This window comes from Ranitomeya variabilis, chromosome 4, assembly GCF_051348905.1.
Source record: "Ranitomeya variabilis isolate aRanVar5 chromosome 4, aRanVar5.hap1, whole genome shotgun sequence".
Classification (NCBI taxonomy): Eukaryota; Metazoa; Chordata; class Amphibia; order Anura; family Dendrobatidae; genus Ranitomeya; species Ranitomeya variabilis.
Genome location: NC_135235.1, coordinates 148,453,116 through 148,465,457, shown reverse-complemented (window position 1 = coordinate 148,465,457; position 12,342 = coordinate 148,453,116). Strand labels below are relative to the sequence as shown.

Sequence of the window (12,342 nt, the reverse complement as noted above, 5' to 3'; positions counted from 1 at the left end):
TTACATCTGTTTTTTTCTTGTGTTGCATTTGTTTTTTTCTCCTTATTTAAAAAGTGAAACTGGAAGACTCTGAGCTAATTATTTATTGACTATTAATAATGGATCAGTGAATAGTGGATGAAACCATGAAGTGCAATGTATGTCTTTTGTTTTCCTCTGTGTTTAATGGGTCCCCATAGACCTTAATGGCTGAGTCTGACTCGCAGAGTGGATGAGAATCTGACATGTCTCCGAGTCTCACTGGCTGGACACATGAATCAGTTGTTAAAGGGCCACTGTCACCCCCTCCAGCCGTTATAAAATAAAAGAGCCACCTTGTGCAGCAGTAATGCTGCAGTCTAACAAGGTGGCTCTTTTAGTTTTTGATTCCGTTATTCCCTCAATAAAGCGTTTTAAAATTTGCCCTAACTACCTGTCTGCAGGCGGGGGACCGGGGAGCGTCTGAACAGCGCAGTGCGCATGCCCAGGAACCCCAGCCCCGCACTGTGCATAATGAATAACAGTGCGGGGCGGGGATTTAAGAAGAAACAGCGCTCAGGGGGCGGCGACCACATCCCCAGAAGAGAAGAGTGACGGCCGTTGGGAGATTCACAGAGGAGGCTTCGGACCGCCTCCAGGTCTGCAGACAGGTAGTTAGGGCAAATTTTAAAACGCTTTATTGAGGGAATAACGGAATCAAAAACTAAAAGAGCCACCTTGTTAGACTGCAGCATTACTGCTGCACAAGGTGGCTCTTTTAGTTTATAACGGCTGGAGGGGGTGACAGTGGCCCTTTAAACTGAGGTGTGTATGCAGCAATGAAACTCTACGGCCACAATTCATTAAAGTTTTTACGCCAAATTTCTGGTGTAAAGACTTTGCATAGTTGCAAAAATATTGAGACTTTTGTTGTTTTGATGCCAACCTCTGCCATATCTACCAAAAGTGGACGGAGCATAGATGAGAAGTGGAGGAGTTCACCCGCAAAATTCTTCAAAAAGTTACATTAAAACAATGTACTCCAGTCTGTGACTAGAATAAACATTTCTGGCAATGCACCCACTAGTAATGAGATGCTGCAAATTAAGTGGAATGCACCTTTTAACCCCTTCATGACATTCACCCTACATATACGGTGCTGGGGAGGTGCGTTCCCGCAAATCGGAATACATGTATGGCTTGACAATCGCGTGGGCTCACTCTGAGCATCGTTACGATCAAAAGCATGTGTATGCGCTATATGAGAGCTGCCACCCTGCACCAACACTCACAATCGGTGCTAGTGCCGTTCACTGGCGTTTTTAACTCCTCTGATGCCACATCGGTAGGCATAGTGAAGTTGTGGTGTCGATGGTCTCCATGGTGACTCGGGGCCACCCAGGTACGATGACCTGTAAATTCTTGCAGAGTGTAGCAGCTGACATGCCTCCTCCCTGGTTGCAATGCACTGATCTAATACTCTGCAATGCAGTAGCATTGCAGAGTATTAGATCAGGACCGGAAAAGTTGATATCCCATCCTGGGGCAAGGTTAAAAGAACAAAAAAGTGAAAAAATGTTAATCCAATAATTGCATATCTTTATGTACAGGAAAGATATATATCTTTGTACTGTGTTAGCCAGTAGATAGAAAATTATTTAGACATGAGTCCTCAGTGGTTGATACCTTCTAATTGCTAGTTTGTTACCATCTTTTCAGTTGGCCATTAAAAGGTATCAACCACTGAGGACTCTCGCGTCTAAATAATTTTCTATCTTTATGTAAAAATAAATAAAGTACACATTTGGTATCGCCGTGTCCTGAACAACCCGACCTACAAAACTGTCCCACTAGTTAACCCCTTCAGTGAACAATGTAAAAAAAAAAAAAAAAGTGGCAAGTGGCTAACTTTTTTATCATACCGCTGAACAAAAAGTGAAATAAAACTCAATCAAAAAGTCGTATTTAAACAAAAATTATATCAATGAAAACATCTTCTTATCCCACAAAGCAGCAATGCAAAATATATTTTTTCTATAAAAATATTTTGTGTAAATGCACCGAAACACACAAAGATGATATAAATGTGGTATTCCTGTAATCGCACTGACCAATCAATTTTACGACAAACAGAACGGTATATATTTAAAAAAAAAAAAAAAAAATCCTGAATTGCTGGTTTTTGTTTATTCCACCTCCCAAAAAACGAAATAGAGAGCAATCAAAGTTTTGTGAATTAAATTGCTAGCAATAAAAAACGTCAACACGTTCCGCAGAACACAAGCCCTCATATGGCTGTTGGCAGAAATATAGAAAAATTATAGCTCTCAAAATATGGGGATGCAAAAACTTTGTTTTGCAAAAAAAGTGCCTTTTAGTGTGTGACAGCAGCCAAGCATAAAGAAAGCGATATAAATCTGGTATCGCTGTAGGCGCACCAGCCCAAAGAATAGTTGCCTAATCACTTACACCGCACGAGGAACAGCTTAAAAATAAAAAAAGAATTCACCTGCTGTTGACTTGTTCATTCTTTCTCCCACAGATCGCAGTAAGGCTCAGCCCACATCTATCCTCTGCTCTATGCTGAGCTTTTACGCCAGTTTCCATGTAAATCTCTGAAATACGTGATTCAGAAAGAACCTGCAGCTTCCTTTTAATGAGGCCGATGGAGGCACTGTTGACTCTTTGGCCTGTGATCTGTCTTTTTAAGCGTGCATAAATGCATGTTCCGCCAGAGTAACTCTGCTTCCTCATTCTAGGGAATGTTTGAGGTTTCATCTGAATCATGCCATTTAGATTTAAATCCTTATGAAAGTGAACAGCATAGAGTGCAGGATAAATGTGATCCCAAACGTTATTTTAAAATGTTCACAATAAAAGCTTCTACTCAGTCACCAATAAAAGCAAGTACCCGCTCAAGTCCGTTATCCATCCATGGAAATATAGGGAGATTCTACTGGTAGTACAAAGGTTCTAAAAAAGGACTATGGCTCCTCGCAACCCCCTCCCCCCCCCCCCCCCCCTAAAAAGAGATCCAGTGAATTCTGTGCTCCCAAATCTTAATACACTGTCCCTTCTGAGCCCCACAGTGTGCCTAAACCGCACTTGGCATCCACGTATGTCATTTGTGTAGCGATGACAGCCCAACTAATTTACGGGTGCATGTCTCCAGAAGCACAATGTACTGGGCACTACAATGGCAGATTTTCAATTTTCACTCAGCAACATCCTTTGCTGCTTGTTTCTGGAAAACACCCATGGAGTCAAATTCGTCACAGGTCCATTTTTTTTGTGCTGTTATGCCTTTTGAAAATTGAAACTTTGGGCTAAAGTAACATTTTAGTGGAAAAAATTGCAATTTTCCATTGACTCAACCCAACGTTATACAATTCTTTGAATCAGCTGAGGGTTAAAAATGCTCACTACACAGCCACATGTAATCCTCAAGTAGTATAGCTTTGAAAATTGGTTTCTGCTGTTTTTTGTGAGGCTTGTCAGGGGCTCTTCAAATGTGACATGGCATCCACAATCTGTTCAAGACAATTTTCCATAACCAAAAAAGCCCTAGGTGCACTACAAAGGTGTACACAAAATAGTATGGGGTGCAAATGAGTGATAAATCAAATGAATAATGAGAGAAAAAGCATCACTCCAAATATGCACACCACATACACAAAAATAAGAGACATGATAATAAATCATATATAAAAAAACAAGATTTTTATTGACACACAACACACAATATAAAACATAATTAAAAACAGCAAAGAGCCTTGTCCATACACAATCCATATAAATCTGAGTATAAGAGTGAAAACCCAACAAAATAGAATAAGGACTACCTGAATGCAGGCCTGTGCAGCTATAGGCAAAAGGGGTTAATAGAAGCAAGCCAGAAAACAGTCCTTCAGGCTAGCAATATAAAGCCCCCTAGCAACCATGATAGTAACACACTGGGCAAAATAACGAGCCAATAGCTAGATGGCAAAAAACTGCACCGACGTGGCTCATGGGATAAAAATACACCAAACTATCTAGCATATAACAGTGGCCAAATGGACTCCAACATAAGTCCCAAGGTCACCATGAATGTGGTGAGGAGATGCAGCAATACATAATGAAAGACCCCAGAAAATGTTGAGGCCAAGTTACCCAGTGCGAGGTAGCAACCCAAAAGCAAATCCACAGGAAAGCAGGTGGAGAGGACAAGGCCCAGTGCAGCCCCACGCGTATCGCCCTCACTGATAGGGCTTCATCAGGCCAAGCACTGGGTAACTTGGCCTCAGCATTTTCTGGGGTCTTTCATTATGTATTGCTGCATCTCCTCACCACATTCATGGTGACCTTGGGACTTATGTTGGAGTCCATTTGGCCACTGTTATATGCTAGATAGTTTGGTGTATTTTTATCCCATGAGCCACGTAGGTGCAGTTTTTTGCCATCTAGGTATTGGCTCGTTATTTTGCCCAGTGTGTTACTATCATGGTTGCTAGGGGGCTTTATATTGCTAGCCTGAAGGACTGTTTTCTGGCTTGCTTCTATTAACCCCTTTTGCCTATAGCTGCACAGGCCTGCATTCAGGTAGTCCTTATTCTATTTTGTTGAGTTTTCACTCTTATACTCAGATTTATATGGATTGTGTATGGACAAGGCTCTTTGCTGTTTTTAATTATGTTTTATATTGTGTGTTGTGTGTCAATAAAAATCTTGTTTTTTTATATATGATTTATTATCATGTCTCTTATTTTTGTGTATGTGGTGTGCATATTTGGAGTGATGCTTTTTCTCTCATTCAAGACAATTTTCCACTCCAAAAGTCAATTGACACTTCTCGTCTTCCAAGCCCTACTGTGCACCTAAACAGTAATTTTCCTCCACATATGGGGTATCTGTGCATGCAAAATAAATTGCACAACAAATTGTATGGTTCATTTTCTCATTACGCCTTGTTCACATGTTGGATGTTTGCTGCGTTTTTTAATGCAAATTTTAAGCTGCGTATTACAGTACTAGCAAAAGCTGAGATTTCAGAAATCCAATTGTTTTTTTTCCTGACTGATTTGGAAAACTGCATTTTTGCAAACTACAGCATGTCACTTCTTTCAGGGTGTTTTCAGTGGCTTTTGCAAAAAATCTTTCACCCATAGAAAGCAATGGATAAGTGCAAAAACGCAGGTATCGGGTGTGTTTGTTTCAAAAACGATGTTGATGTAAAGTAGACATGCTAAATGTTTATAAATTTGTTGCAGCATGGCTCAATTGGTTTAAGGATATAAAAATTGAAAGTTTGAAAATTGTGACATTTTCACCAAAATTCTGATGTTTTCACAAGTAAATGCAAAACATTTCAACCTAAATTTACCAGTAATATAAAGTTCAATGTCGGGAAAGAAAATGTTCTCAGAATCACTGGGATATGTTGAAGAGTTATTACCACATATAGTGACACTGGTCAGAATTGTAAAATTTGGCCTGGTAAGGAAAGTGAAAACCTGCTCAGGGGAAAAGGGGTTAATGAGTTGGGTGGGTGCATATTACTCCTGCATGCCAGTCAGTAAGACTGCTGTATGAAATGCCAGTCCTAATCGGATTCTCAGGGTCTGTGTACTAGCCATTTAAAGAGCTCCAGTTGACAGTGCGGACCAGGGGCAGTCGTGCTGCTGACCTGAACTGTGCCCTCCTCCGGTGCTATAGGCATAGGCAGCTTTGTCTTTGCAGAAGCGCCCTGGCTCTGAAGCTGGCGATATCCAGCCATCTGTCAGGTTCAGAGCAACACTAAGAAGCTGTATAAAAAACAAAAGATTGCAAGCGTTCACCTACCAACATGCTGTAAACTAAAATCGATTAATAAGTAAACTGTGACATTACTTGTTTTTTACAAGTATATCACAAGTTTAAGACGCCCCCCCTTGTCAAAGAACACTTTGGTCCCAGTGCTTCTGTATATTCAAAGAAATAACCTAATATAATAAACTCTGTACACAATGCTCTTGCACAATAGATCTAGGAGTCAACATGAAATGGTTTAGAATTTAAAAAAAAAAAAAATTTCAGCGTTTAGTTGTTTGCAACTTAAAAAAATTGAAACTAATGGATGTAATGATTCTCTCATTAAGCTTTTCTTGGAGAGAGAGAAAGCGGCTCTGTTAGCGGAAAGTCAGACCGATGAGCTGATCAAAGAAGTCCCTACAGCGCAGCACGACAAGAGTGGTGAGTGGCAGGAAACCGGAGGAGAGATCCAGTGGGTGTCCGCAGAAAAGAGCCCAAATACAGAAGAACCTCCAAAGAAGGAAGAAGAGGAAGAAGAACTTGACCTTAATAAAGGTAACAACTACTGGTGTGAAACCATTTTGGAGCATATAGTGGTGTAATGCACATCTGACTCTTAGGTTACATCTGCCCTTTCCTGTATCTGACCAGGTTTACATCCTTGCTAGAATATAAAAGTAGATTGTATGGGACCTGTTTGTGGTGTCCCCATTCTCTACTGGCCCCAACACCATCTCCAGGAAGAGTTGATTGGGACAGGACGTTGCGTATTCTTATGGGTGTGCTGAAGACCAGCAAATTATATACTATTCCCTGGAAAACTTCCAAACTTGAGAATTCCCATTTAATATAATTTTACCCCATTAACCAGAAATTTGTTTTTAAGCCACCTTTTCATTTTAGATGAAAAATGTAATGTTATATGATTTTTATCATTGGTTTGTAGTTAATCTAGCACTGGTATGTTTTACTTGCAGCTCTCCAGCATGCAGGCAAGCACATGGAAGATTGCATTGTTGCCTCCTACACAGCTTTGCTTTTGGGCTGCCTCTGTCAGGAAAGTCCGGTCAGTGCAGAATTCTACTTCTATCATTTTGCTGCATGTAACTGTATATCCTCGTGTTCTCTGGGAATGTTATGTATTTGCTCCTTTTGTGTGAAAACTAATTCAAATATCAAAGTTCATCAGGGGAACGGGAGTTCTTGTGAAGCTCTTACTTCATCACTTCAATACGCTAACTTTCATCTCCGATTGCATAAATTAGGAAATAATCCCTTGCTTCACAAATGGTGTTTAGTATTCAGCTGAGTACTGATGCAGTTCTGTAAAACAATTGGTTTCTTTTAGATCAACGTGACTACTGTACGGAGTCATTTACCCGATGGCGACTTCTCAATAATGACTGAAATGCTGAAGAAGTTTCTCAGTTTCATGAATCTTACAGTAAGTAGCATATATTCCAATTTAACAGATCCTGACAGATAAATTGGCAGTTGCCTACGTACAGCTAGTTTAGAAGTAGGTTGCTGGTCCTTGTAGCTGCGTTTCATCTTATTATTCCAGTAACTCTTGTTGTCATTGTTAGTGCCAATCCCCCTCCACCCTTCAACATACTTTTAACAGGGTTGTCAAAGCATATCATATCGCTGACCTATCAGACTGGCTCCCCACCTATAAAATGTTCTAACCTGCAGTAGATGGAGCTGAACAGCACGTCTCCATACAATGTGTAATAGCTGCTGCCGGGTACTGCAGATCAGCGCCTATTTAATAAATAACAAACACGGGCTGATCCGCAGTACCTGCAGCGGCCACTACACATTGTATAGAGCTGTGCTGTTTAGCTCCATTAAATGTTGACATCGGGCCGCCGCAAGATATAAGAGCTGGATACTAGTAATTAAGTGCAGCGGCACTACATTACTGACCAATTTGAACAGGTTTAGGGGGATAACATTTTTGTCGACTCATTGTAATTATTTGTTAGACTACAGCCCATTATAGCCTTTGATTTTAAAATAATGATCCTGAAAACTTTGCTTCCACTATTTGAAGAGTTGAGCAATCATTAGCCCTTTCAAGACTGTGAAGTGGGTGTTTGAGATCTTAAAACGAAGAGCAAAATCTCACTTTTTGGAATGCTTCAAGAACACAGATTTATTTTTTTTCATAGTTTAAAATTAGAATTGATTTCTTAGTCTTAGGGTACTGTCACACAGTGGCACTTTGATCGCTCCGATGGCACGATCCGTGACGTTGCAGCGTCGCTTGATTATCGCTCCAGCGTCGTAGACTGCGGTCACACTTTGCAATGCACGGCGCTGGAGCGATAATTTCATGACGTAGTTGCGATGTAGAAGTCATACGGGACATTGGGAATATCGTGCACACCTTTGTTACACGCTGCGATCATGCCGCCACAGCGGGACACTTGACGACGAAATAAAGTTTCAAACGATCTGCTACGACGTACGTTTCTCAGCGGGGTCCCTGATCGCAGTAGCGTGTCAGACACAGCGGTATCGTAACTATATCGCTGGAACGTCACGGATCGTGCCGTTGTCGCGACCAAAGTGCCACTGTGTGACAGTACCCTAAGTGTTCACTAGTGATGAGGTAACTTGCTCAGATAACGTGTTATCAGATCGTGCTCGAGTGCTAGCCGAATGACTTTGGCATGCTTGAAAAATTGGAGTCCTCGCGCCTGCATGTCTTGGGGCTGTTTGACAGCCACAACACATACAAGGATTGCCTAACAAACAAGAAAGCTGCTAGACATGCTGCCACGGAAACTCAAACAAGTTTTTTGAGCATTCCGAAGACGTTTGGTAAGCACCCAAGCATGCTCGAATAACACCTTATCTGGGCACATTCGCTCAGCACTATTGTTCAATCAATAGTTGGCCATAAAAATTGAAACTTCTAAATTGGATGCCAAATGCATATGAAGCATGTGTGCTCTGAATATCAAATAAAACTGAAAGAGTTCATCCAGTGCTAAGATTTTGTGCCCATAATAAAAGAAAAAAAGGCAAGTAATTGCTACCTACCTTCCGATTGTACCCATTGCCACTCTCTGCCGTGACAGAGTGATCACATATCACTCTTCCACTCTGCTCTGTGGAGCGAAAAAAATCCTTTAAAAGACTTGTTCAGCGCCACTTATTGTGCAGGAAGAGCAACGACATTACAGTCCCTGACACTGTGAGATGTGTGTACGATCAGCAGGTATGGTTAGTATTCATACAGCATGCCGCACTCCCATGTCAGCCGGTGTGTGGTGTAACTTCACCAGATCAGCTCACGTCCCCTGCAGTACCATCCAGAAATGTATGCTTAGGAATACACTCGCTAGGCCTTTTCATTAGACTTGTAGGCAGTCTTTGTGCTGTCAGCTTCTGACTTTGAATGTAAGAATTTAGTTTCTCCTTTCTCTTGTTTTTTAGTGTGCAGTGGGAACAACAGGGCAGAAGTCAATCTCCAGAGTGATTGAGTATTTGGAACACTGCTAGGTATCTCCATTGACAAACTTATTAAAGCTGGATAAACTCCTTCTACAAAAGGAACAAGTCATGTGTAAGAGTCCATGAAGATGCACTGAGCGCAATTTCCTGTGCGACATACATTGAAAAGGCAAACGGGACTCCCTTTATGCCGTCTTATTGAGCTTGAGTTTGCCACTTCAACCAGGTTGCAGCCGAACACGCCGGATTTGAAATAGAAGGGCCAGAAGTTCTGTAGATGAATACAACCCTGACTGTTCTACTCATCACTGCGTTGGATTTCTGTGCAGAGTGAAATTGGGGTTTTCTGTTTATTTCCTCTGGATAAGTTCGGTGATGGTCAGTTCAAAGAAAGAAATGTAAACTTGCAAAGAATAATTTGCTGCTGATCGTGCAACTGCTGTTTTACTGTGGAAGTACTGCGTTACATGCCAGCCAGGTACAATGCCATCTCAACTGGTGTGAGTCCAAACAATGCTTGAGAGTTCATTTCTGGACAGAAGGCTGCTTTTCCTTTTTTTCTTTTCTTTCTTTTTTATTTTTTGTTTGTTTTTCTTGTTTTTGCTTTGTAATAGGCTTCCAATGCTTCCAATGTTAAGAGTTCTGTAAAACTTTTTAGGATACTGTTAACAGATATTGTTTCTTGGCTATTTTGCTTACTCTTTTGTACTAGATGCTTCCGATCATAACAATTTGTTCCAGAAATGTATTTTCTGTATATATCCACTTTAACCCTCTCCTGCATCCCATTTATTCTTAATTTAAGATTTATTGGACACCTTTAAAGCAGTTCTCTTGTCAAATTTTTAAAGCTGTGCAGCACCAAATGTTATAGTAGGTGGCCAGAAGGCAAAGGTAGGCTGAATGGAGTGTGCCAGAGTGCTAGTCAGGATATACTATTGTCACAAGCTCAGATGTACAAAATGGACTCAGTCGGGATCTATTTTTCTATTTTCAGATGGTCCATCTCAGGTGTCATCTTGTACTAATATAAATGAAAAGGCATGTGCCCTTACTTTACTTTCAGGGAGCATTTTTTTTTCCTTGTTCTTCTGTACCAGCCACAATAACCTGCAAAGCTTTGCGTGTCAAGGAAAAAAAAATGCCTTCAGCCTCGCAAAAGGGACTCTGATCCATTTTCAGACTCTTAAACGTTGTGCTGAAATGCACAAGTTTGACGCACCTTTCAATTATATGTCTTAAACTTTTTGCCAACTGGTGAAATGAACGGGCACTCTATAAAATGAAACGCAACCAAGTCGGACATATTCATGCCACCACTTGCTAAAGTCCCTGCAAGCTCAAAGCAAGAGGTGTGAGGATCATGTATGCGAGGTTAGACATTTTGAGAAGAACTTAGATCTTGGATGAATGTTCTGCTGTTGTAGATGTGTATACATAACAAATGACTCCCAAACTCTGCCGGGGTACAGCTGCCCATTACAGGAGGACTCTGTAATGAGGAGAACATAAGCCATATAGTTAACAGCCAAACTGCAACTCTGCCTTTTGTCTAAAAAAAACAAAACAAAACAAACAAAAAAGTCAACTAAGGTAGTGAAGCAATGTAGTTCAAGTGTATAATATTCATTTTTGTTTGCGTTTCTTAGCAATATTTATGTGAAAAATGTTAATAAGATATATTGATTTTGAGACTATTTGTAGAATCCACAAATATTGCACTCTTGCCCATGATTGTACTCTTTACAGTAAAAAGAGTAAACGGAGGTTGTATGTTTCTCAAACTTTTGGAGATGCAAGAAGGCAAGTCTAAATTTCCAAAGAGTGGCTTTATATACATGTTGGAATTTCCCTCTCATTTTATTTAAAAGGAATAACTTAGCCCATTTGTACATAAACGGGTCTAGACTGATTTCCGTCTCAGTCCAAAGCATGGCCTAATTCACAGAATTCTGAGGAATCTTACCTTTAAAATGATTCAACCATGCAAAGGATGGTGAAACCAATTTCTTTGTGGTCACTTTTTATTCTCCGTAAACGAAACGTCATTGGGGTTATTTCCCCCACCCCCAGTCTTAAATTCTGATGGCATTGGTATGGTAATTAAGATAACATTTGCACATATTGCTATTGACTTGTCTTACTAGCACTTCTTCACTAGTGAGTTTGCCATAGTCCTTTTCCAGGTCACTTTTCGTATATTTGACTCCTCTCAACGAAAAAAACAGCTGCCAGACACTTGGGTAACGGCTTATCATCGGAATATTAAAATATTTTGTCAGACCTCTTGATAATTTGAGGAAATTGCTGCCTGCCATATTTTTTGGACTGTAGGACGTGTTTTACTATAAGAAAGGTTAGACTGCGGAAAATGGGGGGGACCCATTTTTCCTTCCAACTTAAAATTTCTGTAGCGGATGAGTCAATAACACTAGTTTTAATGGATTAGGCTAAAATAGAGGTGCAACAGATTTGTGGTTGATACGTATGCTACAGAGAAACGCTGCCATATCGCTTTCCAGCTAGCTGGCACAATGTTCTGCAGCGTGCCCGCACAGCTTTGGTGCATCACCATACACACACACACTTCTGCAGCCTACACTCTGTGTATACACAATCAGATCTTTATAGCATCCTTGCAGCTTTAGTGTTATGCAGGTTCAGGTAGCTTTTCTCTCCTGCCCTGCACCAATCAGACTGATCAGCTTTGGGCTGAAGGAAAGATTTCTGCATAGTTCTGTTAATGATCGGGAAGGACTCTGTGTTGGTATTCTCCATCATAGGAAGCTGCCTCCAGACTTAAGTCGCACACTTTTTTTTTTTTTTTTTAAGTTCATCTTACCGTCCAAAAATATGGTATTCCTCCGTATTAGAATCTTCTTTATAGGTTCAAACATGGTTTTGGCCAACTTTGATAAAAGATGTTGTAAAGTGTGTTTTTGTAAGCTTTTTTTTTTTCTTATCACAGCATATAAACAAGAAGACCTGTTCCAGATCACCATCATAAAGCTGTACACTAGGGTTTATTTTACAGGACCAACACACAGACCAGAAGAACCATAAGGCCGGGATCACACGTACGCGAGATACGGCCGAGTCTCGCAGGTGAAAACCGAGCTCTGCCGCCTGCACTCCGGAGCGAAGCGTGCA

General features: G+C 40.7%; 1 protein-coding gene across 6 annotated transcripts in view; it reads left to right on the top strand.

Moving 5' to 3' along the window:
• WAPL (WAPL cohesin release factor) overlaps positions 1-10,017 on the top strand; it is a 132,990-nt gene extending 122,973 nt beyond the window's left edge. For all 6 annotated transcript variants that reach the window (XM_077259314.1, XM_077259316.1, XM_077259317.1 and 3 more), the window contains 4 exons: positions 6,075-6,282; positions 6,705-6,793; positions 7,076-7,171; positions 9,175-10,017. In XM_077259314.1, the coding sequence (XP_077115429.1) occupies positions 6,075-6,282; positions 6,705-6,793; positions 7,076-7,171; positions 9,175-9,240 (459 nt within the window). In that variant the 3' untranslated portion in view covers positions 9,241-10,017. The remainder of the gene's footprint in view (positions 1-6,074; positions 6,283-6,704; positions 6,794-7,075; positions 7,172-9,174) is intronic.
• The last annotated feature ends 2,325 nt before the right edge of the window (positions 10,018-12,342 follow it).